The sequence below is a fragment of the Aythya ferina genome, assembly GCF_964211825.1.
Source record: "Aythya ferina genome assembly, chromosome: 13".
Classification (NCBI taxonomy): Eukaryota; Metazoa; Chordata; class Aves; order Anseriformes; family Anatidae; genus Aythya; species Aythya ferina.
The window spans coordinates 6941270-6967220 of NC_140311.1; the positions used below are offsets into that span (position 1 = coordinate 6941270).

At 41.4% G+C, this 25951-nt stretch overlaps 1 protein-coding gene and 1 long non-coding RNA gene across 16 annotated transcripts in view; both read right to left on the bottom strand.

Moving 5' to 3' along the window:
- Positions 1-6026, bottom strand: part of LOC311444218 — a 42336-nt gene extending 36310 nt beyond the window's left edge. Inside the window, exon 1 of the long non-coding RNA XR_014697754.1 lies at positions 5913-6026. This is a non-coding gene — a long non-coding RNA (uncharacterized lncRNA). The remainder of the gene's footprint in view (positions 1-5912) is intronic.
- LOC311444217 (uncharacterized protein) overlaps positions 1-25951 on the bottom strand; it is a 195058-nt gene that overhangs the window by 50812 nt on the left and 118295 nt on the right. For 5 of the 15 annotated variants that reach the window (XM_084535190.1, XM_084535191.1, XM_084535195.1 and 2 more), the window contains 6 exons: positions 24076-24146; positions 20295-20343; positions 20108-20209; positions 17038-17121; positions 14252-14728; positions 11203-12887 (listed from right to left, as the gene is read on the bottom strand). In XM_084535190.1, coding sequence (XP_084391316.1) covers positions 14627-14728; positions 17038-17121; positions 20108-20209; positions 20295-20343; positions 24076-24125 — 387 coding nt within the window. In that variant the 5' untranslated portion in view covers positions 24126-24146 and the 3' untranslated portion in view covers positions 11203-12887; positions 14252-14626. Of the gene's footprint in view, positions 1-11202; positions 12888-14166; positions 14729-15606; positions 16140-17033; positions 17122-20107; positions 20210-20294; positions 20344-24075; positions 24147-25951 lie in introns of those variants that run through there. The other 10 variants (XM_084535184.1, XM_084535183.1, XM_084535188.1 and 7 more) reach the window with 9 other exon arrangements.

The following is a 25951-nucleotide window of genomic DNA, read 5'->3' on the forward strand; positions in this document are numbered from 1 at the left end:
GTTTTCTCTGTCATTCTTATTTTAACCTTGCAACTCCTCTGCAATACATGCCACCTCCTCCCAGAGGCCTCCCATGAAAGAACCCAGACTGCATCTTTTCCAGCCCAGGTCCTGAGTACTAGGTCTCCAAATTCATGCTCCTCTCCAGGGACCATTTCCAGGGCACCCATTTCCAGCTGAGTACCAACATCTCCAGCCCAGACCCAGTTCCCAGGTCTTGCCCCATACCCATGCAAGGGCTCCATCTATCCAGGAGGGATGCTGGCCAGAAAAGCTTCTAGAGGAGCAGGCCGGGGTCCTTGCTGGATGGCTTTCTGTACCTCTTTGGCCTCTGGATGTGGCAACATGCTGGAGACTTAAACAGAGATCTCACCCTATACACACAATGACTCAAGAGCTGAAGTTAACCCCATCCATGCTATTAGTGCAGTAGGTATTACATCGTCACCACACTGTGATTTGTGGTGAGGACAGTGCTGCATTTGTGTCCTTCAGCATCACAGCAATGTTTTAAGACCCAACTTCACAGAAACCATTGGAGTTGCTTTTTCCAAAGGGCAATTTAAAACTGAATCGGGAGTGTCAGGCCTGGGATCTTTTCATGGATTTCTGCAAAAGAAAACCTGTGTGCTCTTCAAGGGGGCACTAATCCTTGAGGAAGTAACAGTTACCTGGCTTCACACGCTGACCACATTGCATACTAACCAAAAGCAAGGAGTAAAGCCCCTGTTGGCTGCTTAACTTGAGTTAGAGCTCTGATTTGTATTTAATCATTCTGTTAAAAGGCAGAGGCACTAAGCACTGTGACAGGCCTCCTCTAGTGAATCTTCCCTCAACACTGCCTCCTCCAGCCCTCCAGCGAGGTCACCCCATGCCTGGAGGCAGTGGTTTATTAGAGCAAAGCCTGCTTCCTGCACAGAGGGAGCTGATCGGGTGCACTACAAGTACAACCATGTGGCTCCCAGCATCTTTGTCAGTGGAGGAGATGGTTGGGGGAAGCAACACTGCAACTATCATCACAGAAATGCTCACAACAAGTAGAAGATTTTAGCATCATCATTTAAATAAATAAATAAATAAATAAACAAACACATAATAAAAGCGCACAGTTTCCTCTTTCTAGAATTTATAGCAATGACAAAAAATATCATGGTTACACGTATTAAGAAAAAAAAAAAGTAAGACAAGGCCGAACACACAGTTCTTTGTTATCTTATTTGAATTTCATTTTGGTCACTTGGAGCTGGTTCAGAAATTGATTGGTTTGGGTTTTTAGGCTTCTTTAGATGCCAGCAGAAAAGCAACAGACTTCATTAGAAGCCTACAGGAAAGCCACATTTGTTTGGCTTTTGAAGTTAAAGTTTTCATGTCCATTTTTAAAACAAAGTTTCCAAAAATTACCTTCCCCTAAAAAAAGAAAAAGTATTGATTTTTTTTTTCTTTGTATCAATCATTGCCTTGTTATATTGCTGGGATCAAAATCTGGTATTTTAGTTTTATTATAAGCCACTGGTCTGAAATCTGGAGAAAGGCTCTCCTTACACAAAGGGCCCTGCTGCCTTTGCTCAGAGGTATGGCTGCTACCTGCCTGACCACACATGGCATAGCCACCACCACCAGTAATCAGGAACTGATTTTCCTGGCCATGAGGCTCTCCTGAATATTTTGCCAAATATTAGTCTGTTAGGGAGATATTTAGAGAAACACCAGCATATGAAAATAAGTTTACTCTCCAGATCTACTTAACATCCCAGAACATCGTGTTACAGGCCAGTGACCTTGTGATGACAGTGCACTTCACTGAAACGCCAAGTGCCCCTCACAGAACCTGGTAAATGGCAGCTTGGATTTATTCCGTGCTCATTAGGCTAAAGATACAACTTCACTATACACACAGCAAGAAACTTATATCAGCGTCCATAACACGGACATCCCTCTTGCAGTTTACCAGTCTTCTACCAAAGACTACTTAAGATGCTAAAACCTGATCTTGGGGTAGGAGTACATAGAGCATTCAGAAAGAAAGGAGCAGAATTAAACTGTTTTCCCTTTTGAAAGAAGTCTTGACATTCCCTGCAGGATCTCCTGCTATTTAACACATTCTTGATGGACCAGAAGAGCAATGATCAGCAAGGCAGCAACCTGTGCAGATGACATTGCAGTTCAGTGGTTAGTCCAGTTCCCCATTCATCTTTATGGGGTTTAGTCCACTGGAATAACCCTTGCTATCAACAATTACAGCTGCTTCTCTGCTACTGGCTGTGAAGCCCATTTTGGCGAGGAAGCCTGTGTCCACCCTGCCCCAACATGGGAGCAGGGACAGCCACAGCAGGGCTGACTGTATGTCACATAAAAGCAGGGAGGAGAACTTCAAACTCTTGGATTTTAGGACTTAATACTTGAGAAGTGGTGAATTAAGTCTCTCTAGGTCTGTTCTTAAAAAAAAAAAAAATAAAAATAAGTAAAACAAAATAAGAACTACAGATTGCTCTTAGAAGGTTTCCTGTACTCTATACAGTCTTCTTAGAAAGCCCTGATGACATTCACACAAATGTATTTCTCTACCTTAAGCTTCTTAATACATCAGTTAAGAGGAAAAAATACACACTAGTAAAATACATTCATATATTAAATATGATGAAATACAAAGCACATATGAGATAACTGTGAAATATTTATTTTCTTGTAAATACTTTCTCCATTAGGATTCTGGCTTGATGCTTTGTATAAGATGCAATTTCGCCTGCAAGGTACAGCCAGTAGAAAATGGCAAACAATTTTTCTCTCAGTTAAGAGGATGACAATGATGCCCAATACATCAATGAAATTTCAGTCTGTGTTAGCATCACTGATGGAACAGGAAATTGGATTCCACTGTCTAATCCATTGTTAATGATTTCACTTCATAAATACACTTAGTCTTCATTATAACTTCTTGTTGTTGGATATAGTTAAAGATTTGGGGCAAATCTTCTTGGAAGAATCAATTATCAGCAAGACATGTCCTAGTATTTTGATTTATGGATTTTCCACCAGCAAGAGACCTTGAACCCAGGTTTGGCTAGAAGGTATAGAATGAGTGCCGTTGCTTCAGCCTCATGGTAGAAAACAAGGTGTGCTTTCATAGGCTGAAATCACATCTACAGGAAGGGCCCAGTGTACTGCAATTTCACAGAGCAGGAACTCTGGATTAGCTCCATTAGTTCCACATGGTATGAGGAAGGAACGCACCACCATCTCCTAACAGTGGTGTGCTACTGAGCAAATCCCTCACACCAGGAACCTGTGCCAGCATGACACCGTAGCATAGATGCAGCTAGATGTAGGATATTAATCTTCTCTAGTATTCTTCCCTTGTTTCATCCTGAAGGCTTCTGTTCCTGTTCTTCATCTCAAATGCTCAGGCTGTAGAAGTTTGTTACAGTAATAAGTTCTGCAAATATGCTTAGAGTTACACTTTGGACATATGTTAAATAGGAGGGTGTCTGAGCAGTGAGTCAGGACCTTGCCACACTTCCCACCAAACATCACACCATATTTCTCCCTACTGTACTGTCTTAACAGTCTGTCATCCTTTCACAGCCATGAAGTCCCAGCTCCTCTAAATCACAGAGGCAAGGTCTTTATATGGCCAATGTCTCCCTGAAGAGTGAATCACCTGGAACACAAGCCTGAGAGAAATACAAGACTCAAGTTCTCTGTGTGGGAAGATGGGAGAAAAGCAGCACCAAAGACACAGACATTTTGGTAACTAGTAAGTTCAGTATCAGGTGAAAAATAAGACAGCCCAGAAATAGGGTTTATAAACAAATATTGACCTTAAAAAATTACAGCTTCACTCTGGTCAGAGCAAAGAAGTTTGAAAGCCTCTGGGGTTTGCACTGGCTCTAGCCAAGAATAAAGCTCTATGCTAGAAGGAAAGAGTAAGTAATATATTTTGTGCTTGAAAATACTGCATTATAAAGTTTCATGTTTCCTACCAAGCTCCATGGGGGAGTTTTAGTATTATGCATTACTTGAATTTTTGAATGATTCAAGTAAATACATCACAAATAGCAAAGGAAATGTGTTTCAATAACACAGGTGTCCACATGAATATATGCATGAATCCTGGCACATATTTTTATTTTGCTAAGAATTGAAAAGTTGCCCTCTGGTATTTCTCATCGCTGTTTGCTGTAAATCTCAAATGAGAATGCAAACAGGAAAGGACACAAAATTCATTGGTAATCCTGAAGAAACACTGCATCAGCCCAAAAGGCTCAGATTACTCAAAGCTGCCTGATGTATCCGTATGGCAATAATTAAAACAGCAGCTGGACACCCTGTAATACTGGAGCGCCATTCAAACTGGACATCTCAGACAGGGACAACCTACCAAAGCCACTACATTCATTAAATTTAATCCCCACATTCTCCCCATCACTACAACCTTCCCCTGCCTTAGGTGGGATGGCAGGGACAAGAAGAGAGACTCTCTTCCTTTCTCAGTCCCTCTCAACACAACAGCCTGTGAGCTGCAAAGTCTGCAGGTCAGGGCTGTATACGTTCATTTTTGTCTCCTGCACTAGTTGCTCCCTACATTAAGGGGTTTTTACTCTAGATGGGTCTTTGATTTGCTTCTTTAAACAATCCTTGTATTGTGTTTGCATATATTAAACAGAACATATAGCACAGAGTGAGGGAAATGGATGCTATTTTTAAAAATAACTTAATGGCTAGACTATTCATTTGATGACTCAGAAAGAAGCAGCAAGTTTTACCCAAAGAATATCAAATGCTCTGATCATAGGCCAGCATCTGGATTTCCCATGGAAATATTGATCCGATGGGAATGTCAGTGGCCAAGAGACAATGCTGTAAACACAACTTTACAGAGGAATCCTAGATAACAAACCATTTGCCACAAACCTACTCTCCATCCACCAGAAGGATAGTAATCCTTTGCCTTTATGACATTCAGTCTTGTTCGGCAATTTGCTACTCAGCCTAACATTTGCAATAATATCAGTAGCCTAAGAAGGAGCACATTTTTTTGAGCAATGGTGATGACATTTCCCCCCCTTACTTTTACTGAAATAGTCTAGTAGCCTGTTTTAATTTGTGAGCAAATGAAAGTGATGCTCATGCTACCTGTATTCCAGCCTTGAAATCTGTTCATTTAAGTGGCATTTCCACTGGTCCAAACATGGATCAAAGAGTAGGAAATAAAACAAGCACTTAATCAACAACACCTTGTATATCCATCCTGAACTGTAATGGTGATGCAATGCAAATGGTGTGAAAGGAAATGAGACAACAAAATTTGAAAATTTTAAAGACAGATACTGTTTTTACTGCAAACCATGGACTTTTAACCACAAACAGCCATGAAATTCCCAATTCCTTGAGGTATCAGACCAGAGCTAAAGGTCTCTTAAGATATACATGTAAACTAGTCTTGTTACATGTATTTTACTTTCCTATCTCCTTCCCAGCTATTAGCTCCTCAGGCAGTGATATTTGCTCAGATTAGTTTTCAAACAACAAAGAGCAGACATGCTCTCTTCCCCCCTTAGCTGGGCAGCCACAGCTCCCAGGTCACAGCCACCTCTATACCCTGCAGCAGGGAGTTGTGCTTATAATGAAGAAAATCTTTTTCTACAGATACAACAAAGCACTCAGAGATTTAAAAAAAAAAAAAAAAAAAAAAAAAAAAAAAGAGTTTCTGTTTCTGTTTGTCTTCTATAAGGCTGCTATTGCTCTGCTCTCTCTGCAGAATTGACACTTTCCTCAGAGCACTGCATCTCTTTAAGATAGAAATACTAGCATTTATAGTTCTTGCATACTCTATGTAACCCCCTTCCACCTAGCTGCTCATGGAACAGACATACCACTAGGTTGGCATCCCATAATTGCCAGGGTTCTGTTACCTCTGCAAGCTGACCTCCGGATTGAATCTCTCCATTGAGCTCCCAGCAGCATCTGCAGATAACAACCCAGGTGATTAATATGCAACAACACCCTCACTGCTTCTAAGATTTAAAAAAATAAAAAGCTACCTCAGGTTATATATATATATATATATATGCTTCTTCCTTTTGGCCATTTTGGCCTAAACAAGCTCATTAACTTAATCAGCAGCCTCTGTAAACCCAGCCCATTTTAACTGAAAGTGATCAGAAGCAGCAGCACATGTGGAGTGTGAGGAAGTAAAAGCAACTATGAAGAGATAGCTGTAAGCAGCAAGGGGCTAGAAGAGTCCAAGTTAAGCAGATCTAAAGTGAAAAGCTTGCAGAAACAGGCAAAGCAGAGAGACCTCCTTAAAGCATAAGCATCGTGAGACAGAACTGCTACCAGACAGTGCCATGGACGGGCAGCAGCAAAAGCACAAAAGTGTTATGCCTGATCAGAAAGACTGAAAACTGCCTTTTTTTTTTTTTAATGTATAAACTTTTTTCCCTATACAGTAGTGTCTCTGCCTCAAGCAGGGAATTTGTGTGGCCACTTCTCTAGCACATGCAGCACTGGTACCAGTTGCTCCTTTACTCCCAGCACAGGCAGGGGAGCCTGAAGGGCCACAGAGAGTGCCTGTGGGAAGGGAGCCTGGAGATGTTATCAAGCAGCAAAGATCTACACAAACAATTTAGTACTAGTTCAAACATCTCATTAATTTAATTTATATGGAAAAGCTGTCAGCCTTAATTTTAGTTAAATACTGAACCACAGGTGAACCTTATGCCTGTGAAAACTGCAAAGAGAAAAGCTCCACATTTTGTCAATCAACAATGCCATGGCCTTATTAACCCTTGCCAGAAAGGCAGTAGAAAGCACAATAACTTCCTGGGAAGCCCGGGACTTTTCTAGGCAGTACCACATCTGAAAGCTATGTGTTTGCAGCAGAAGCATAGCAGCTGTGTTTCTGTGATAACATGGACTGTGAACAGACCCAAAAGCAAAGCAGCCGCAGCTGAAAGATGAAAGCTGCTCTCCCTGCGCTGGCTGCAGGAGCGGCTCTGCTGCATACAGCATTTGCACCTTGCAGATTCTCCAGTTTCTCCTTCATGCCTAAGATCTGTTAGCTTGTAACTAGGGCACAGGTGTGATAATAGGAGCTTTGACACCAACTGCTCTGCCCTGTTAAATTCCTTGCCTCTGTATATATTTTTGATGGGCTTGGAGTGAAGGCTGCTTTTTTTTATTTTTCTGCTTGCTTAATGAGAGCACTGAGCATTGTCCAACTAGAACTTCCCAGTTCTCCCAAAGACAGAGAGCACAAGCACTAACTGAAAAGCCACCTGCTGCTATGAGTAGGTGAGATGGGCCCTCAAGCACTTCTCCCTCCAACAAGCTCTTGCCAAAATTCACAGCATGCCAGCCACATCCCTCACTTCAGATTTAGTTTCCTCAGGTCACCCACTGAAAAATGTGATGCCAAAGCTGAACCTGACTAGGAAGGACTAGAAATAAACATACCATAAAAGCACTTTCCCAGGGCAAAGCTCCTTTCCCCAGGCTGGGAAGCAGGTGAGCACCCTCTGGAATTGTACTGGGAAGGATTCTGCATGCTGACTCCTGCCTGGGCAGGCTGCTGGTGCCAGGGTGCTGCAAGCTTATGAATTCCTGTGTGTGCTCCCACTCCCTGGTTCATTTTGGGTAAACCACCTGGAACAAAACCCCATCTGCCACCTGCTGTTCCAGTGCAAGCTGTCCATGCACCGGCAATGCACCAAAAACACTACTCCAAGACATCATGGAGGCATCACCTTTTCTTTGGGTTCACGTTAAGTATCAGCTTTGAAAGCAAGGAATAAATCCAGTTCTTCAAAAGCACCCTGGTGGCTCTGATCAGAAGCTCCCCCCAGCTTCATGCAAGTGAGAAATGAGCACAAGCAGAAGGGAAAGAGCACGGTGCACCCTGCCCACCTGTCTCATGTTTCTTCTCTGCTACGGTCCTGCCAGCTTGTATGTTGAATATTGGTTGCAATATTCCCCCTAGAGCGGTGCATAAAATCTCTCTCTGTAGTTCAGCTGTACATGTTTTTCACATCCTCCTTACTCGGTGCTTTGTTTTAAGAGTGCATCCTCCACAGTAATTTCATAGGTTTCTATTCCTAGCTTCAGGAGAGGGAAGGGAGAATCTAATAATATTGATGAATAACCAACCTGCTGCTAAGAAGTCTGCCTTTTCTTTTATTTAAAAAATACCTGCTAGGAGAAGTAAAAAAGATGTGTCATTGTAGGGTAACTGATAGATTAGGGGCCATCCTCCCAGGCATATTGTCAACATCAGAGAAAGAAAACATAGGACTGTAACTTCAAAGAGCATGGACAGTCTAGAAAAGAGATCACTTCATAACAGCTGACACCCTGAAAGGTGAATTCTGTTGAAAAGCACATTTGGGTTTATTTTCCTTTGAACAAACACCCACCCATTTCCTGCTATTGTCTTAACTTGTTGAGATCCATTCACCAAAGTCTATCTGATTAAACAGTGCTGGTAAGATGAGGATTGCAATGACTTTGGGGCTGGTTGGCATGTGTCTTTCCATGTGGTTCTTTCTTGTGGCAGAGCCTTCCCTTTGGAGTACACAGTCCCACCCTGCCCAAACTGCACAGCAATAAGCCAACTTGTGTGCAGACTCAAGTTAATCACCACAATTGGTTTGCAGAAAATTACTCTGAAACTACAGGGGACCTGATAAAATGGCAGTAGAAGAAAACAGCTGCTCAAAGAGATGTCATCAAAATTCATGTGGAGGGAAAATAAATAAATAAATTTAAAAAAAAAAAAAAAAAGAGGAAAAAAATATTAAATTGTAACAGATACCTTTGGGGTAACTGTACAGCTGCTTCTTTATTATCTCCAGGAGCATCATTCATCACTTAGCAGCAGGGATACAAAGGTAACAAAACAAGTCACTGGGGTTTTGACAAAATACATTGATCAAGTTGTAGGTGCAGGGAACTCAGAGACATGCAGTAGTGGGGCCCTGTGCTCCATCTGCCCACCCTGAGCCCCAAAGCCCTGGGGTGCTCTCCATGCTCTCCAGCACATCATGCTAACACTGCAACTTTTTTGCACCAGCTCTTTCCCTAAAGGTATTGTCTCATGTTTGGGATGACCAATAATAGTAACCCCCAGGAATTTAGACTGGCACAAGGCAGCTGATGCAAGAACTAACAGACTGGTTTCTCATACATGCACATGCCTGAAGACATGATTAATGAGGAAAATTAACAAATTGGAAACTCCAAATTAAAAAAAAAATATATGAAATCTTGTATTTCTAATAAATAATCCTCCCCACTGCTAAATGAAAGGAAACTGACCATCCACAAACCACCCCCTTGATATCTGGGACTGTCGCATTCTGACATAACCAGGAGTATGGTGTACATGTGTTCAGCAGATGGGCATTTACTGCCCTGGGCTATGAGAGCTCTTTAAGCCCTTGCAGCTGATGCTGCTGGACCAGAAGCACTGCTTTCACACTGTTGTCTAGCTAGGCAAGAATCCCCAGTGCTGCTTTTCACTGCTTTCACAGTTATTTTAAGCTCTTCACAAAACCACAAGAAACTTTCTGAATTAGGCAGGGAGAAGCTTTGCTAAGTTGGAGAAAATATTAAGTCAGGAAAAAAGAAAAAGGAAAGGAAAAAAATAATAATAAAAAAAAAAAAAGATGAACATTGGCAATAAAGGTAGAAAAAAAAGACTGAGAAAAACTCAGGTGTGCTAATAAACCCATGGCTTCCTGAAGAAGAGCTGACAGAGCCATCTACCGCTCACCAGGCTCTGCAGCACTGCAGCCACATCTGTGTGGAGCCCAGGTCCAGCACAGCCCACTCTGGTCCTAGCTGCCAGCAAAGGAAACTGTGGAAGCATCTTCCCGATGGAGTTTGTTGTTATAACTATTACTTTGTAACATCAAGGCAAATAAGAAAAAATATTCTGTGGCATAAAGGAAAGAACAAGAGGCCTATAAATAATACATAAAAACAAGAGACTGATATTTCTTGTATCTGTTTAAAATAACTTTAGCATGGGTATAAAATACCATAAATATCAAAGCCTCAGTACAGCCTGTATATGACAAGTCACAGACTAGTCAGAATACACTTTCTGAGATCTGAATCATGGCCACTTATCTATTCACTTTTATTGGGAGGGGGAGGGGGGATTAATAGCATCTCTCAGCAGAAAGTTATTTCTAGTCTTCTACTTTGCAAAGGGAACTGTCATTTCATTATTTTGGTGGGTGTAATGGCACATGCTGTACCAACCATATGCAATCAGAGAATTAAATGCTGGCTCAGATCTGAAGACATAATGAGATACACACATTTTTTAAATGAGAAAAATGATTGAAAATAAAACCCAGTACAGTGCTAAACACAGATGTCTCCAGCATTATGAAACTTTCTGGAAATGAAGATTCTAAGTTGCCTTTGTTGCGAGTGCTTAAGACTCAACTGCAATTTGCCATTTTTACCTTTTTTTTTTTCCAAAAACAACTTTGTACAAGGTGCATGGTGCTCTTTCAACAGGCCACTCATTGCTAGTCATGAACTGGTGAGGCAAATGTGGTAAAATCTTCGTGTGACATTGGTGACTTGTCATATAGTTGGTTTGGTTTGTTTCTTTTTTATTATTATTATTTTTTTATTTTTTATTTTTTTATCTACCATGCAGAGAGAAATCTGGAACCCTAAGGAGATTAAAGTCCTTTCTTGTCAAGGGAGGGCTTACAGTTGTAGAGATGGTATCCTCTATCCTCAAGTGCTCCTGACTGGCCACATGAATCCAAATTCATTTAGAGACCTCCATCAGACACAGCCCTGACTTCCATGCAAACCTGTTCCTGGACATGTTCCCTGGCTGATGAGGGAGGATGCAATGGGAGTCAGCAGGAAGAAGTCTTGCTGCCAGCTTTCACCATACCTCTGCCCTTCTCTGCCTCAACATCCCCACCTGGAAAATGGGCACAGCTCCGGTGGTCCTACATCACTGGGTGAAAAGCTCTACAGAAGTGGCGAATGCTAGACACCATCTCTACATGTGATTTCAGTTAAGCGAATGGGTCATTCAGACCATCTTCTAACAGGCATATAACTTCTTCATCCCCTCCTCTCCCCTTCCAAATACTGTGTGCTCTTCTATCAGTGCGACAGCCTCTCTCCAATCTGTGGAAAATTCCTGCCCATAGATCACTTTGGTGGATTCTGCCTTACTCTGCCATCAAGGTTACCCCATCCTGGAAGCTCGCTTTATGTCTGATTGCCGAAATGGGAAGAGAGAAGCAGAGAATCAAGGAGGAAAAGCGAAACCCAGCAGGCACTTACCGCACTTAGGGGCGGGCAGGGGCTTCGTGGCTGTGCCAGCAGCACAAGCTCATAAAGCCCAAGGGCAGAACATGCTGTTCTCTCCAGTGCCCGCAGCACACGCAGGGATTGATCCGTTTGTGTAACATGGAGCCCAGCAGCAGCCACTCCAGCCCAGGCGCACGTCACCAACAGCAGCTGGTACAAACAGCTTCCTTCCAAATCCATTGCTCTAAGAGCATCTGGAGACCAATGCCAGCTACAAAGGCTCCCTTTCCACAAGAGCATTTCATTTTGTTTGTCACTTGTCTCCCAAAACCATGTTATCTTGCCTTTGTTTTTGGAGAAGAAGGGTACTAAAAAAATATATTCTGTCACTTTCATTAGGGCAGAGAGGAAATGCAACAGTGCTTATCGTTGACTCCAGAACTCTGATTTTTTAGCTACTCATAAAATTTTACCACTTCGAAGTGATCCCTGGAGGACTGTTTATTAGAGTCTGAACTCATCTCTGACTGAAACTGGCTCTGTCTTGCTATCATGAGCCACATGCGGTTTCAAAGTGCCTCTGATAGCAGTCTCCAGAACAATGTAATCCATAAGTTTACATTAAATATTTATACAACACTACTTTGTACTCCTCTTGGTTTAATTGGTCTTTGAAATTCATCAAAATCTATTAGCAAAGTTCAATACTTAACATTGTTGGTATCATTTAGTATGAATGCTCTGCTAAACAAACAGGTCTGTCTGCGTAGGCCATCTTCTGGGAGCAAAAGGGCAAAATCCTGTTTTTGCTCATGTCAGTCGAAAAGAGAACTGGGAGCAGAATCAGATTTTGGAGTTGAGATCAAATCAGTACACTAAATCCAGGCAGGAATACAGTTTTTCACAAATTCAATAGGTAGAGATCAAATCAGTACACTAAATCCAGGCAGGAATACAGTTTTTCACAAATTCAATAGGTAGAAGGACAAATGCAGTTTCCAAAGAGGACAAAGGTCTTTCTGGCAGACAGAAGGACCTTTTTTCCAGAAAACTCATGAAATTTCAATGAAATAAAGATTTTTAAAAGCCATACTATAAAATATCCCAATTAAAATGGAAGGAAAGTGTTAGAAGTCAAAACTTTGCAATACGGTCAGAACTGGTGTTTGGGTTTGTTGGTCTGAGTTTAAATGAAAACAGCACAAGATATTTTGTCAACTCCAAAACATTTTGCAGATTTACAGTTTCAATAAAAACACTGTTGTAGACAGAAAGCTTCAGTTTCGATCTAGAATAATCTCATTGTCTCTAGTGGACACAGACATTACTAGAAACGGGAGGTGGACTGACTGCTGTCTCTCCCACAGGTGAAAGTGTCATTTACAATTGAGATATTTGTCAGGTGGAAAAACAGACGCAGACTCTAATACTCCTGCTGGAGAACCTGCAGAAAGGGGGAAAAGTGCATCAACAAGGACAGAGGCATTTGGAAAAGTGGAGACAGATGATTCCAGAAATATCTAGCAAGTTCAGGCTCAATTTGTTTCCATAAAAGGTCCTCCGGTCCATTTTCCAAGTAGCATCATACTGAAAAATTCCTAAAAAGAAATTTGAAAGAGAAAATTCAGACTTATGTTAGTTCCTTAAAGCACCTGTCTGCCATGTGAAATTGATGAAAATTAGCAGTTATTTCTTTCAGCCAAAAACCTAGATCAAGAGCTAACATTTAATTTCTCGTTTGTGCCAGATCTGTTACAACATTACAGCTAAACGGTATAAATGAAGGGCTGGAGGTGTCCTGCTCTGCAGGGAAGATGCCTTCAGCCCTGGCAGGTTCCCAACCTGAAGCAGCAAGCTGTGTCCAGGTTCCTGTAGCAGCTGGATAAAGCCCAGCTGTGGACTCAATTTCTGCACTTCTTGGCATGGCATTTGGTTCCTCACATCACACATAGAAGGCTCATTTTCAAGGTTTGCACTACAGAGGGCCATGACAGCCACCCCACGGTGCTCTCTACAAAGTAATAGCATCAGCAGCTCTCTGTGGATGGAGCTCTCAGTGGGTTGAAATAATTCCCTGTCTCCCTGGATTTATACGCTCCTGTACTCACATACTTTTAAAGCAGGTCAATACTAAAGCAGAAAGTTAAAATACCTAGAAGTTTTTTGCAAAATCCTATTAGAAGTCATTAAAATATTTATGTATTGGGTGTAAGTTTTCCCAAGGGGCTCTCTTTTACAAAGTTATAACACTATGTGTGGATCACAGCAGAATCTAGTCCATTAATTGCTTTCAGACCCATTTACCATTACAATATTTCAAAACTGACAGCAAGGTAAAAAAGAAAAGGATTAACTCAGAATTAAAAGACATTTCTACTCAGACATCCAGGCAATTACTATTTATTGAGTCTAACTTGCAGCAGAGGAAAAAGCAAATTTTGAGTAATACAAGGTCCAAGTGCCATCTTGTGGATCAACATGCACCACACAGGAGATTGCATGGACACAGATGGGATTTAGGAGTTGGTCAGATGCAGGATGTATTTGTATGCTGTAGGCATAGTTATTGGCATTAAAAGAAATCACTTCATTGTTATTTGGCATGTGCTCTCTTTAGAAGACTACAGACATTGTCTTCAAGATTTACAGTCACCCTATTAGTCTGACTCCCACAAGAAGTCCATAAAACTTTTACCACCCGATTCTTGCATCACAGCCATAAATTCTGACTTTGTTTTATCTCAGACAACAAAAACTAAGCACTGAATGCAAAGCCATGCTGAAGCTCCTGCTGTACCACGGGGAGCATTTGAATATCTGGGGTTAGGCAGAACCAATATCATAGTCCTGGGCTGTGATCTCCAAATACAGGCCAGTCTCTCCAACAAATAGCCAGAGTTTCTCCCCTTGCATTGCACCCCAAGATAAGTTCTCACTACATGAGTGGCCCTTCTCCTCTTACCTCTCCATCTCATTGGTTTAAAAATGTCATAAAGTGCTCAGTGCAGGGGCAGCACCAGATCTCTGGCACTCTGGAGATGAATTCACTCTTGCTGAAAAAGCTGCTGGATGCTCAGTGGTGCCAGACCAATAACCCAATTGCGTTGCGAAAGTGACCACGCTATTGTAGAGTAAAATTCTCAGGGTTAGCAGAATAAACACCTGAAATTAGATTGTCTCACTTTTCAACATTAGCAATAGTCACATAACCAAAAAAAAATCTGCTGATAGCTGAGAAAAGCAAAAAGTCACCCCAATTACAACATTTATATTGAACTCTTTCCTGTACCCTTGGCCCCCAAAAGAGATAGTAAAGTAGAAACTAACTGTGGAGGGTTTATTCCTCCCTTATTTTGTGCTTATTTTCCAGAAGCAGATGCCTTCTCCTTGGAGGACTCCTGCAGTCTGTCTCCTGCCTGAATCCAGTAGCTGTCAGCAACTGTGGGGAGTGAGATGAGTTTTGCAGTGCTGTGTGAGATGGGATTATACATGAACAATAGGACAACTGAATGCAGGTTTATCCAACCAGGAGGAAAAATGATGCAGTATTAACTTACTACAAATTCATACCTTTCTCTTTTAATCATTTGCCTGTTATTATTTTCCCTTAATTTCTCCCCACTACACTCATTGCAGTAGCCAGAGGATAGCACAGAATTCTTCAGGAGACAGTTAAAGGGCAAAACCTACACAACAGCTACTCTAGATAAAGAGAGTGGAATTTGGGAATAGGTCCAAAATCCTATTCTGGTGCTGTCCTAGGAGGAAAGGTCAGGCCAGACATCCCTCATGGCCTGCAATCTTTATTCGCAGCCTTGAGGCTGCTGCCTGAGTGTAGAGAGAGAGGATTCAATCAATTTTTCTGATAGAGCTTTAAACAAGAGATTCTATTAAGAGGCATGAGAATAAGGTCTCAGATGATTTCCAGCCTGATCCCCCAAGCACACCGCATGAGCCACACATTTAACACATCAGCTCTGTGGTTCTCCCTCCCTGCAGAGCAACACCGGCTGCTCTGCCACGCCACAGGTACACCACAGACCAATTCTGCCTGATCACTCCATATCCAAAGCCTTTCCTTCATGAAATGGACCAGAAGTGTTCTTAAAACCATGGTTATCTTGAACTTGCAAGATAGCAAAGGAATAAATAATTAAAGACTTGGGGAAAATGTCCATTTAGATTAATGCTAGGCTGAAAATAGTGCTTCTCTCCAATTCACTGTATGACTATTATAACATTCAGTCTATTTTAATGGAGTGATATTCCAGTTATGTGAAGTTTCTCAGAGAGAAATGTACTTATCCATCACCCACTTTCTACTCCATTTATCTGTAATGTAGAAGATTACTTTAAAAATATCTTTCTTTGGAAGACATGTACACAAGTCATCTCTCTTTGCTAACTTTTGAGAGATATATTGTGATGACAAACACAAGGCCATCAACAGAGAAAGAGAAAAAAAGGTGACCTGTCTATTGATACAGATAAATCAGACTGGGAAAGGATCCAAGGAGAAACACAGAGGAGCTTTCAAAACAGCTCAGTAAGACTTCCCATTTCTTTCTTCAGAGATAGAGGTTAAGACAGCCCAGGCTGGAGAAGTGAGTCAGCTGAGAGTCTACAAGGCAATGAGAAGAGAGCTGAAGGGCTCCACAAACATCTGATGGCTTCTGCATGAAGGTGTGGGCAGGCACAGGCACCATTCCTCCCTCTGTCCTCCTATGGCCAAAGGCAGCATCACCAGAGGTTTACAGCCTGTGGCCATCCGTGACAGAGCACATCTGCTCTTCCTCCACACACAGCATTTCAGGTCTTCCTCTCTGAGGGAATTATATCTATATACTACCCTGGTAAAGAAAACAATTAGCATTCTTCCTTCACCAGGTGACCCAAGAGTACCTATAAATATACATTTATTTATATAAGCATACCTATAGATGTATTTTGTAATTTTATATAGTCTCCCTGGATACCTCCACAGCAGCACCAACTTCAAAAAAACTTTCTGACCCCTCAAGGTAAACATTGTAGTCCCTGCTAAACAGCTCCTCATCTTGCTTTTGGGACAGTAATTTAAGAGCTGTCTTGCTGGATTTTTGCTCTCCCAAATAAGCCCCTTCCTACTGCAAAGCCTCTTCTGAAGGGCAGATGCTCTTGGACCAGCGTGCTCAGTTTTCAGGGCAGCCCAAGGACTAAGTCTACGGTTCTACTGCAGACTAACTCGGGATTATCCTACAGCACACTGAAATGTTTTCATCCATCTTTTGCCTCTTTCCTGGGTCAGAAGAGGAAGAGCATCACTGCAAGCTCAGGCCACAGGGAAGGATGTGTCTCACAGGCTGATGTTTTACGAAGGTAGCCCTTTACTTCTGGGGAATAACTGTAGTAAATTAGCACCTCGTTGGCTGTGCGCCAGCAGCACTCACAGGGCCCCAGAAGGCCCTGCTTTCCCCATGCCCTGTGCTTCCCCTTTCCTGTTTGGTCTGGACAGTCACTTAACAGGATTTTCAGACACAGCTCCAGCACGGCCCCATGGATGCGAGGCCAGGCTGCAAGGGCAATTACACCACCTGAACTGCACCATTTACTCCATAACTGCAGAAGAGCATTAATGTCTAGAACTAGTTGATCACTGTGCTCAATGAGAACAATTTTCACAGGTATGGTTACAAGTCACATTCCAGGAGGAAATGAGACCACAGAAGTCTTCATGTGAGTTTTGCTGGCAGTATACTACATACATACTGCTATAGGAAAGTGAGAGTAGGACTCCCTCTGGCCCAGGCAGCCTGTCCTTAGCAGGAGGTTTGCACCATTTTCAGGGCTCACCTAGGAAGGAAGGAGAGACATTTCATTGTATTTCAAAACTTGATCGAGACTGCCACCTACTAACAAGCAGTTGAAATGACCAAACTTGTGCTGGGTATCAAGACAGAAAAAGTATAACACAAGCAGGAAGAAGGGTAGAAGAACTGAACTTGTAAAAGTGTTTAAAATGGAAAAGCATATTTCTTTCTGGATGTGATAGTGAGGCAGGTCACACTCCTCCCAGGGTACGGACAGTTTTCTGTGGCTGAATCAATAGCTCCCAGCACATAATTCACACTCGGCTGATTATTCAATTATTTTTTCTTTTCTTTCCATTTATGAAATGCCCACAACTGCATCACGGTTTCCTAGAAGAAGCTATCTGAAATGAGTTGGCACTCTGGAAGAAGTGCCTGCACTCAGCGACTGTGGCACTGAAGCTGTTTTTCTCTACCTGTGGTGAGCCACGCAGTGTTGTTCATTCCCAGACCATGAGGGAGAAGGAAGCAGAAATGATTTACTGGTGTAACAGGCATCCCAGTCCTGCCTGCAGCTTCAGACATGACCTCAAGAGCCTTATGACCTCAGTGAATATATTTATTCAAATGCTCTGGGAAAGCAAGAAGGAGTTCCTGAAGGTACAGAGATATAAAGGCCACACCAGCTGTTCCAAAGCTGTTGACTTTTCTTGAGTCCAGAATTTGTGACCTACTTTCTCCAGCACAGGTGGGATATTTGGAGAGCCAGCTAACACCATCATGTCCATCCCAGAAGGCTGCTTGAGTGTGAACAGTTTGCCACACTAACAAAGAACCAGAAATCTGTGCCCATTTCAAGATTTTGGAGTCTTCCCACAAGGAAGAATACATTTTTTCCCCCTTTTGGTTGGTCCAAGAACAATCAACCCATAAATCAAACAATAGAGATTAGGCAATGGGTGAATCACCTCCTGTACTCTCCCTGCTCTCAAAAAGCAAAGTATTCCAGCTTCCCCTGGCAACAGTAACTGGCTTTGCAGACAGAAGGAAAATTTTCATCAATTTTTTTGTGATTTTTCTTTCTGTCTTCTGACCAGAAGATGTGGAACAGTTGAAAAAATTGTGGAAACTGTTTAAAATATGTATTTCAATTAAAACCAAAGGAGGATAAGGGGAAATTCCCAAAATTTTATTTTAGTTCTAGATATGATTCCCTGCTGATGAGTATAGCTCCTTATCACATATCCTAATAGTCCCCTTAGGGAGGAAAATATTCCCCTTTCGTCTCTTTCAGTAGAAATTATGTACATGGCTTGGTATTAACACCTTAAATAGTTTTTTGGGGGTCTAAATGCAAGTTTAACTGTTAAAAAAAAAAAAAAAAAAAAAAAAAGGCAATTTGATGCTTCCTGGAAAGGAGTTTCCCCACAGGAGAAATCAGTGCAGAACTCCAGAGCCCAAGTTCCCAACCACCTTACCTTTTACCATGGTTATCTGGAAAAAAGAACTTTTCTTATAAATAAAAGATGTAGCTTTAGCATTTAGTGTTCAGCCTATCTTTTTTATTTTTCCTTACAATGGTGAGCAGTCTAAATTAACAATTATATCCTTTAAATACAACACATGCATTGTATAGTTATACACATGCTGTTATACATTATACACACAGTAAGAGAGTAAGAGCCAGGTATCATTAATCTTAAATATTTATATCTTCCTGGAACAACTAGTTGACAGCTGCTAAGCTACTGGCAAACTGTCTGCCTTAAGTATTTTTCCCCTTTCTTTTGGCACCCTGCCCCTGGCTTGGTTTCAACTACACATTGCAGAGACCATTCAGAACAATAACTACACACTGGCTCGTAAAGTAAGCCATGGAGTACATTCCCCTTCCAATCACGCCTGCAGCTCATTAACAATAATGTGACTTGCACACATTTGCATGGATGGGGGAAATCAGCTCTGCTGTGGATCAAATGACTTTCCTGCTCTTGCTGCAGCCCCCCCAACACGTCAGTTCAACAGTGGAAAACTGAGTTTTAAGCTGTTATTTGGACTAATAACAGGAAATACAAAGGGCTTACAAAAAGTTAGAGAGAAAACACAAATTCTGCATGTACTACTATATTATCTGTATTTTATTCTACCATAAATGTTTTACACACAAACGGCACCACTTTCCTCTGTTTTTACTAAGTTTACGTGGGCTTCAAAAGAAGCAGTGCCCAAACTGCAGCAGTTTAGGCATTAACGTGCCTCTGACTCCCCTTCCTCCTGTGCCACCTTCCTCTGCCACTTGGTACTGCAACAACCACTGCAAAATAGCGATTTTAGAAATGGGAGTAGGGGGGTGCATGAATAATATTTTGAGGTTGGGATTTATAAAGCCCGATTCCCATTGCCCTGTACTGTTTGCACTCATTTAAGTGCAATGGAAAAGGGGATTGGATGCTCTGTGGTCCCTTCACCTCCACAGAGCTGACTGCATGCTACAATGGACTCAGTTTCACTGCAAATGTCATTCATAATGCAAAGCAGGCAGAGGGTAAGGCGGTGCCTGGCCAGGAAACACAGTCCTTGTAACATTTTGCAGCCTGCATCATCTGTCCATGAAACACTGCAGAGTAGCAGAGCATTTCCTTAGCAAGGAAAAAATGGTGCATAATTATTGTAGCTGTACAAGGGAAATCATGGGGAGCCTGTGAGCATGGATGATGAGCAGTTAGATAATAGACTAATGAGCAGGATGCCTACAGCCCATTAAAGAACTAACAAAAGGTCTACATGAGACACCTGTGGTATTGTACAAGGAAGACATGGAGACTAGAAAATGCCTAAATATAGCATTTAAAGATGTGTAGAGTGAACTGAACATGTGGTATTGCTAATAACTGGCTCTCTAGTGTGTGCTTAGCATATGGAGAAAGTAATTAACCAATTTAAAAGTGCATGAAAGACAAGTGACAGAAGATTCTAACCAACAGGAGAAGCAGTAAGTGCAAAAGAGAGGGCTGATGCAGTATACCTACGTGGGAAGCGAGGTCTGGATTCTCTGTACTGAGACTGTCGCTGGAAGCCACTCTGCTGCTGAAGACCTTGCATTGTGAGTGCAACATGCATGAACATAGGAGCTGAACTGATAAAGAATTAAGTAAGGGCAAAACAGCATGACCTGGAGGGAGAAGTGGACATGAAGTGATCTGCATTAATACTGACCAGACAGCAAGCAGCCAACTCAGTGACACATTGGAGGGCTGGAACAGTCCTGGAAAGAAGGAAACAAATCACAGCAGTAAGCAGAGCATGTGCATGTTACAGAAACACTGATGTGCTTTTAAGTCTTAACACACAAAATCCATCCATTGTCATGTGTGGCAGTAATTTAGCTTATTGGATGAGCAGTTTTTCTCTTCCAGTTTTAGCAATTTTGGAAAATTTATCTTCAGCCACTAGTGGTCGTTGTTGTCCTGTGCAGCAATAATTCCCAGAGTTAGCACAGAAAACACAATTTCCACGAGATTATTTTTAACAGGTACGAACCATAGTCAAAATTTTAAAGTCAATGATAAAACAGCAGATCTGCTCATTCATCAGGAGATGAATGGGTGTTACACTTATCTCTCCCTGCAAATTATATTCAGTGTCAAGGAAAACACAACAGTTTGACAACAATTAGGTATCGCAATGAATTGGAAACACTGCAGCAAGCCAAGCAGACACTGCTTTGTTTACAGAGTTCATGTAAACACTGATTTCGATGCAGCTCCTTTTATCTTGTGTTCATGTATGTCCCCCAGCCTAATGACAGGCAATTGCAAAATCACAGGAAAATATGATGCTCTGTTTTGTGGAAGTTTTGTGTTTGGTGAGTGCTTATACAATGCAAGTGCTCAAACAAAGCAGTTACTGCTTTCCCTAGCTTCTCCCAGACAAAGTCTCTGCAGTATATAGAGTTAAAAATTTAGGCCTAGATTGACAAAGGGGCACAGGCTTTTAAGCGCTTAGCTTTTAGGTATCCAGCTGGTGGAGCAGAATTCACAAATATGAGCAGAGCATTGAGGGGGTGGCTGCAAAGCATATTTCAGTGCTGCACAGAGTTACCCTGGCTACTCTGTATGAGCTAGTTCAGGCAGTTGAAACAGCATAGCCACAGACCTTCTCGAAATGCCACAAGGTACACAAAAGGTGATCTCACCATAATTACTAAGTTGAATGTTACATGTCTAACTGGCTGCACTAGTGAAAAGCTTGGTACCTATAGACTCTGAAATGCTCTGACCACCAGACATGGTTTTCATGGCTCTGCAACACAGCTCTGTGTTGTTTTGTTCCACACACTCCCCCCCCCCTTTTCTTTTTTTTTTTTACAAGCACCTGTGATTTTGAGGGTTTCGATCTTAATTTCCTTTTAATATCTGCATCCATTAATGAAGAGAAAATAAGAATATAATAACCCATTCCCCAAGCTTTCCTCCCTTTAGCTTACTCACTCCACTGCCTAAACCCTCCTTCTCCAGACAACCACATCCAACTGCTTTATGCCCAAGTGGGACAGAAAGTCACCTGAAAAAGGTCATCAAAGGCATCATCCCCTTTCCAAATAGTTTATCAGGTCACAGAACGCAACACTCTGATGAAGGTAAATGCAAGTTCTGCATTTTGTGGAGGATTATTTTTCCTAAGTTCCATGTTTATAACAGCATTATCAAAGCTATTCCACAAGATTAATAGCAACAGCTAGAGGTAAAATAGCTCTTTTTGAGCAATTTGGCTAGAAGAAGTGTTAATAGGAAGTGAAGATAAAAATTAAGGAAAAAGATGAAGAGTGACTGCTTTCACTTGTTCCAGTTTTCTGCATTTTACAGGTGATAAATTCAGTTACTATAAAAACCTCAACCTTTGGTAGAATGTCATGTTATGATTATCTTTCAATTACAATCACTAATCACCACTATAAGGATACCACACTGTTTGCCCTCTTTCTATTGGCTTCAGAAATAAAATTTCTGAAACTAGAAAGGCACAGCTTAACTTTAAAGCTCCTTTAAAAATATAAAGATTTTATTAATACACATATAACTAACTATATGTGCTCATAAATATATGTATGTACATACACTCTTGCAGAAACAATTTCCTTTTACATGAGCAAGAGCTTTTCAGCTTGCTTTAGATATCACCAATAAAGGAAACTTCTTTCCTTTAGGAAAGGAAAATGGGAACTTTCTTCGGGACAAGCATGATATGCTACCATCCATTTTAAACATTTAACAGTGCTTTGGCATTTTGCCCATTCTCTTGGTTAAGCAACACATGAAACACATTACCCATGGATGCAGAGTGTGCAGGACGGACTGACTGAGACAATCTGATAGGAAAAGGACTTAAAACAGACTAATATCATTTTGAACAATGTGGGGAAAAAAAGGTTGCCAAAAAACTGCCCAAAGATTCAATTGAAATTTCAGTGTTGTCATTAGTAATTTCTCCATTGACTTTGATGGGCTTCAAATTAAGTCACAAGTCTATAAAATGGGAAATGGAGGAAGAAACTGGTTTTGCAGAAAACCTCATGTCGTCTTTACCATGAGCCTCCTGCAAGCCTTCAGAAGCATGTGTGACCACTACACAGACAATAGAAGAGCCAGCACCTAATTTCCAAATGTCTTCCTTTTCTCTACAGGAAACTGTTCTGAGGCAGCTGTTTCCTAAAAAAGTTTTTCTGTTCTCTCTTTGAACTTTTATGAAGAAATATACTTAATAGCCAACAATAATCCAGTGGTAGACAGAATCAAACATGCTCATACCATTCACACAGTAGGACATGTTTAGACACACACTGTATATTTAATTGCAGACTGTCCCAAAAGCTATGCACTCAATAAAAATAAAGAAAAATATTAAAAAAAAAAAAATAAAATATTTTAAATCCAGTTCTGCATAATTCCATTTTAGTGCAATCTATATTCACACAAGCATTTAAATATTCTATTAAAATGGATCCATCATCAAATAACGTGGAATCCAGCGAAGTAATAGCTAACATCTTAGTGCTAAGCCTCCATCAGAGTCACAACGGTGCCTTGATACCCCCTTCATTTATTTCCAATTCTGGCACCTGTAACCATGGCAACATATACTGAAACCTTTCAAGCAGAACAGAACTGACAATCACGATAACAGCACAAAATACCTGAGGTGGGGAAAAAAGAGGAGAGGCACAAGCAGGTAGTTGCTGAAATTAAAAGCTAATGACAAGAAAACATCTGGAAACAAAGCTGGCTCACATGATCATATTCTCTAGGCAGATGTATTTTTGCAAACCTTGTCTGTGCTGTCTTATTAGCTGCACAGCTACAGAAAAGAGAGAGAAAATAAATATTGTTTCAACAAAGAGTAGAAGTGTGAACTTGAAAAAGTTACTGCAAATAGAAAACAACTGTATTTCTCTTGTATGGAAGTCCAACACTGCTCAACAGTAGCCCATGGAAAAGCAAATATTTTTTCCAAATGCAAACTGTCACGAATGTGCCTCAGAGAAACGTCATCCAGCAAGAAAGAAAGAGAAGTCACCTTTTAAAGTGATTCTAAAAGAATAATTCCATTAGCCTACATCAAAGAAAAGGTTTGAAATGAGCATGAGTTAATAAACCATATATGTGTAAACTGGGATAACTTCCTAGACATTTAAGGAATCTAATTAGCATTTGAATGCTGTGAAGCAAGAAAGGGAAATTCTATCTTTAAACTGTAACAATCAAAAGTAGAAATGAGATTGACCTGTCTGGGAGAGCCTAGCAGGATGCAGCCGCAAGGTTAGCTTAGAAGGTTTACAGGGCTGGAGTTGAAAAAAAGACAAAGATCAAGGCCTTTATGAGACCTGCAAGGAAAGCTTGTAGTTTTCATCCGTTACCCCATGAAGATAAATGTAGAGAAGAGCATTACAGGAGTAAGGGAGAGACTTGCACCAGCATCCCCATTGCAGCACCCCACTCACCTCACAAACCATAAACCATGAGTTGGGCAACAGAGCTTCAGGAAACCCATCAGGAAAGTCAGTAAGGCTCACTGAAAGAGGAAAAAAAAAAAAAAAAAAAAGAGGAAGAATATGAGACAAAAGCAAACAAGATGCTAAACTAGACAGCCAAGGGAAAGAGGCAGTGCATCTGGGGATTTCTCTGCTAAGAAGCTGTAATCCCCAAGAAACCAATGTGAGCTATCCCACCAAACCTTGTTTTGAGATTGCATAACGGTTGCCTAAGGGGCTTCATATGCTCTCAAAAGTTGCATATTATATTTAGCCTGCTACAATCCATATGGTGTCCTGTTAGATACCTTTTTCATCCTTAGACATCAGAAGAAAATATAAAAATACCATAGCAGATATTAGGCAGGATAAATCCTGGTTTTGCATGGGACAGAGTGACAGCAAATGGAATACAAAGAACAGGCTGGGGGCTGTCAGAAAGGCCTGAACCCTGCAGATGTGTAAATACACACAGGGGAAGGCAAACCTCCCAGCATCAGACACTGCAGCCTCATGAAGCAGAGGGACAGAGAGCTGTGGTGGCCCTGGCATGTTACTGCTGCATCTCTCTGAGTGATAATGATAGAGGGGCTGTTGTCCTTCTGCTCAAGGCTCTCCTCTTTGCCCTGGTCCCTTATTGATTCAAATCTCATTGTGGAACAGACAGATGCAGGACTCAACGGGAGCAGAGGAAGATTCAGACTTGAAATGGAGAACACCGAAATGGAGAAGAGCTGGGATGTGAGTGAGCATTAATGTTCTGAGAAAAGGGTCAGTCTCCTCTTTCTCACTTGCTTCTCAGGAGGGAAAATGCAACTGTCAAGCCACAGTGCATGAAAAAGCTGTCATTCACAGTCACATGGGAGCACCTTATTCTCCTTCCTCTGGGGAATTTCCTCAGTCACTGGATTGTGTAAGAGAGAACATTTTTCCTCTACAATCATGTCTCATTGACTCCTATTTTCTTCTTTGTCGTTCATAAGGCTCTTTTTCCTGACCTTCAAGAATGTTTTGAGCTTTCCAACTGATTTCTCTAATGCCTTCAGGTTAATACGGGTTCAGTGGTAGCAGAATTTAACAGCAGGTTTGCAAACAACAGTCGCTCAAACGCATGGGAGCAACAGGAAAGGATAAGAAAAAACAGACAAGTGCAAACCACGGGGCAAAGCCTTCCCCATCCCAGCAGCCTGCCCGGATGTGTTTTACTCCAGCTGGAGCTCACGGTGCCCCACTGTGCTCCATCTGCATGCAACCGCATGTCCCTACACTGCATCTTCTGTACCCCACACATTGTTCAAAGTCTCTGCTTCCCCATGTTTCAGCTTACAGACCAGAGCCTTACCTGTTCCATGAAGCCTGGACCCACAGATGCCAAGGCCAAAGGAGAATGTTGCAGTCCCCTCCAAACTGAACTCCTCCATAACACGCTTAGATTTAGTCAAACGATTTCTACTGTTACAGCATTTTTGTAGGCATCCCACCTTGAGTTAAAGACTTTCAGTGGTGGAAAAGATAATGTGCCCCTTGAGAAGCTATTTCAATGGTTAATTAATCTCACCTTAAAAACAGCCTGCTTACTTTCTTATATCTGCTGACTTCAACAATTTCTACGTACATGATCTTGTTATACTTCTAACAAACATACAGTAACAGGTTTTCTGTATTTACTAAGGTGCTGACAGACAAAAAAAAAAAAATCAGCTGTCTTTTCCAAATAATCTAATTAACGTCCCACCATGAAGACCTTTTTACTTCAAAATCTCACTAGATCTGTTTTACAAAAAGATAGCCACGTATTCTCAGATTGCTAGGAACTACAGCAGCAAAAGCATTTACAGCCAGAATC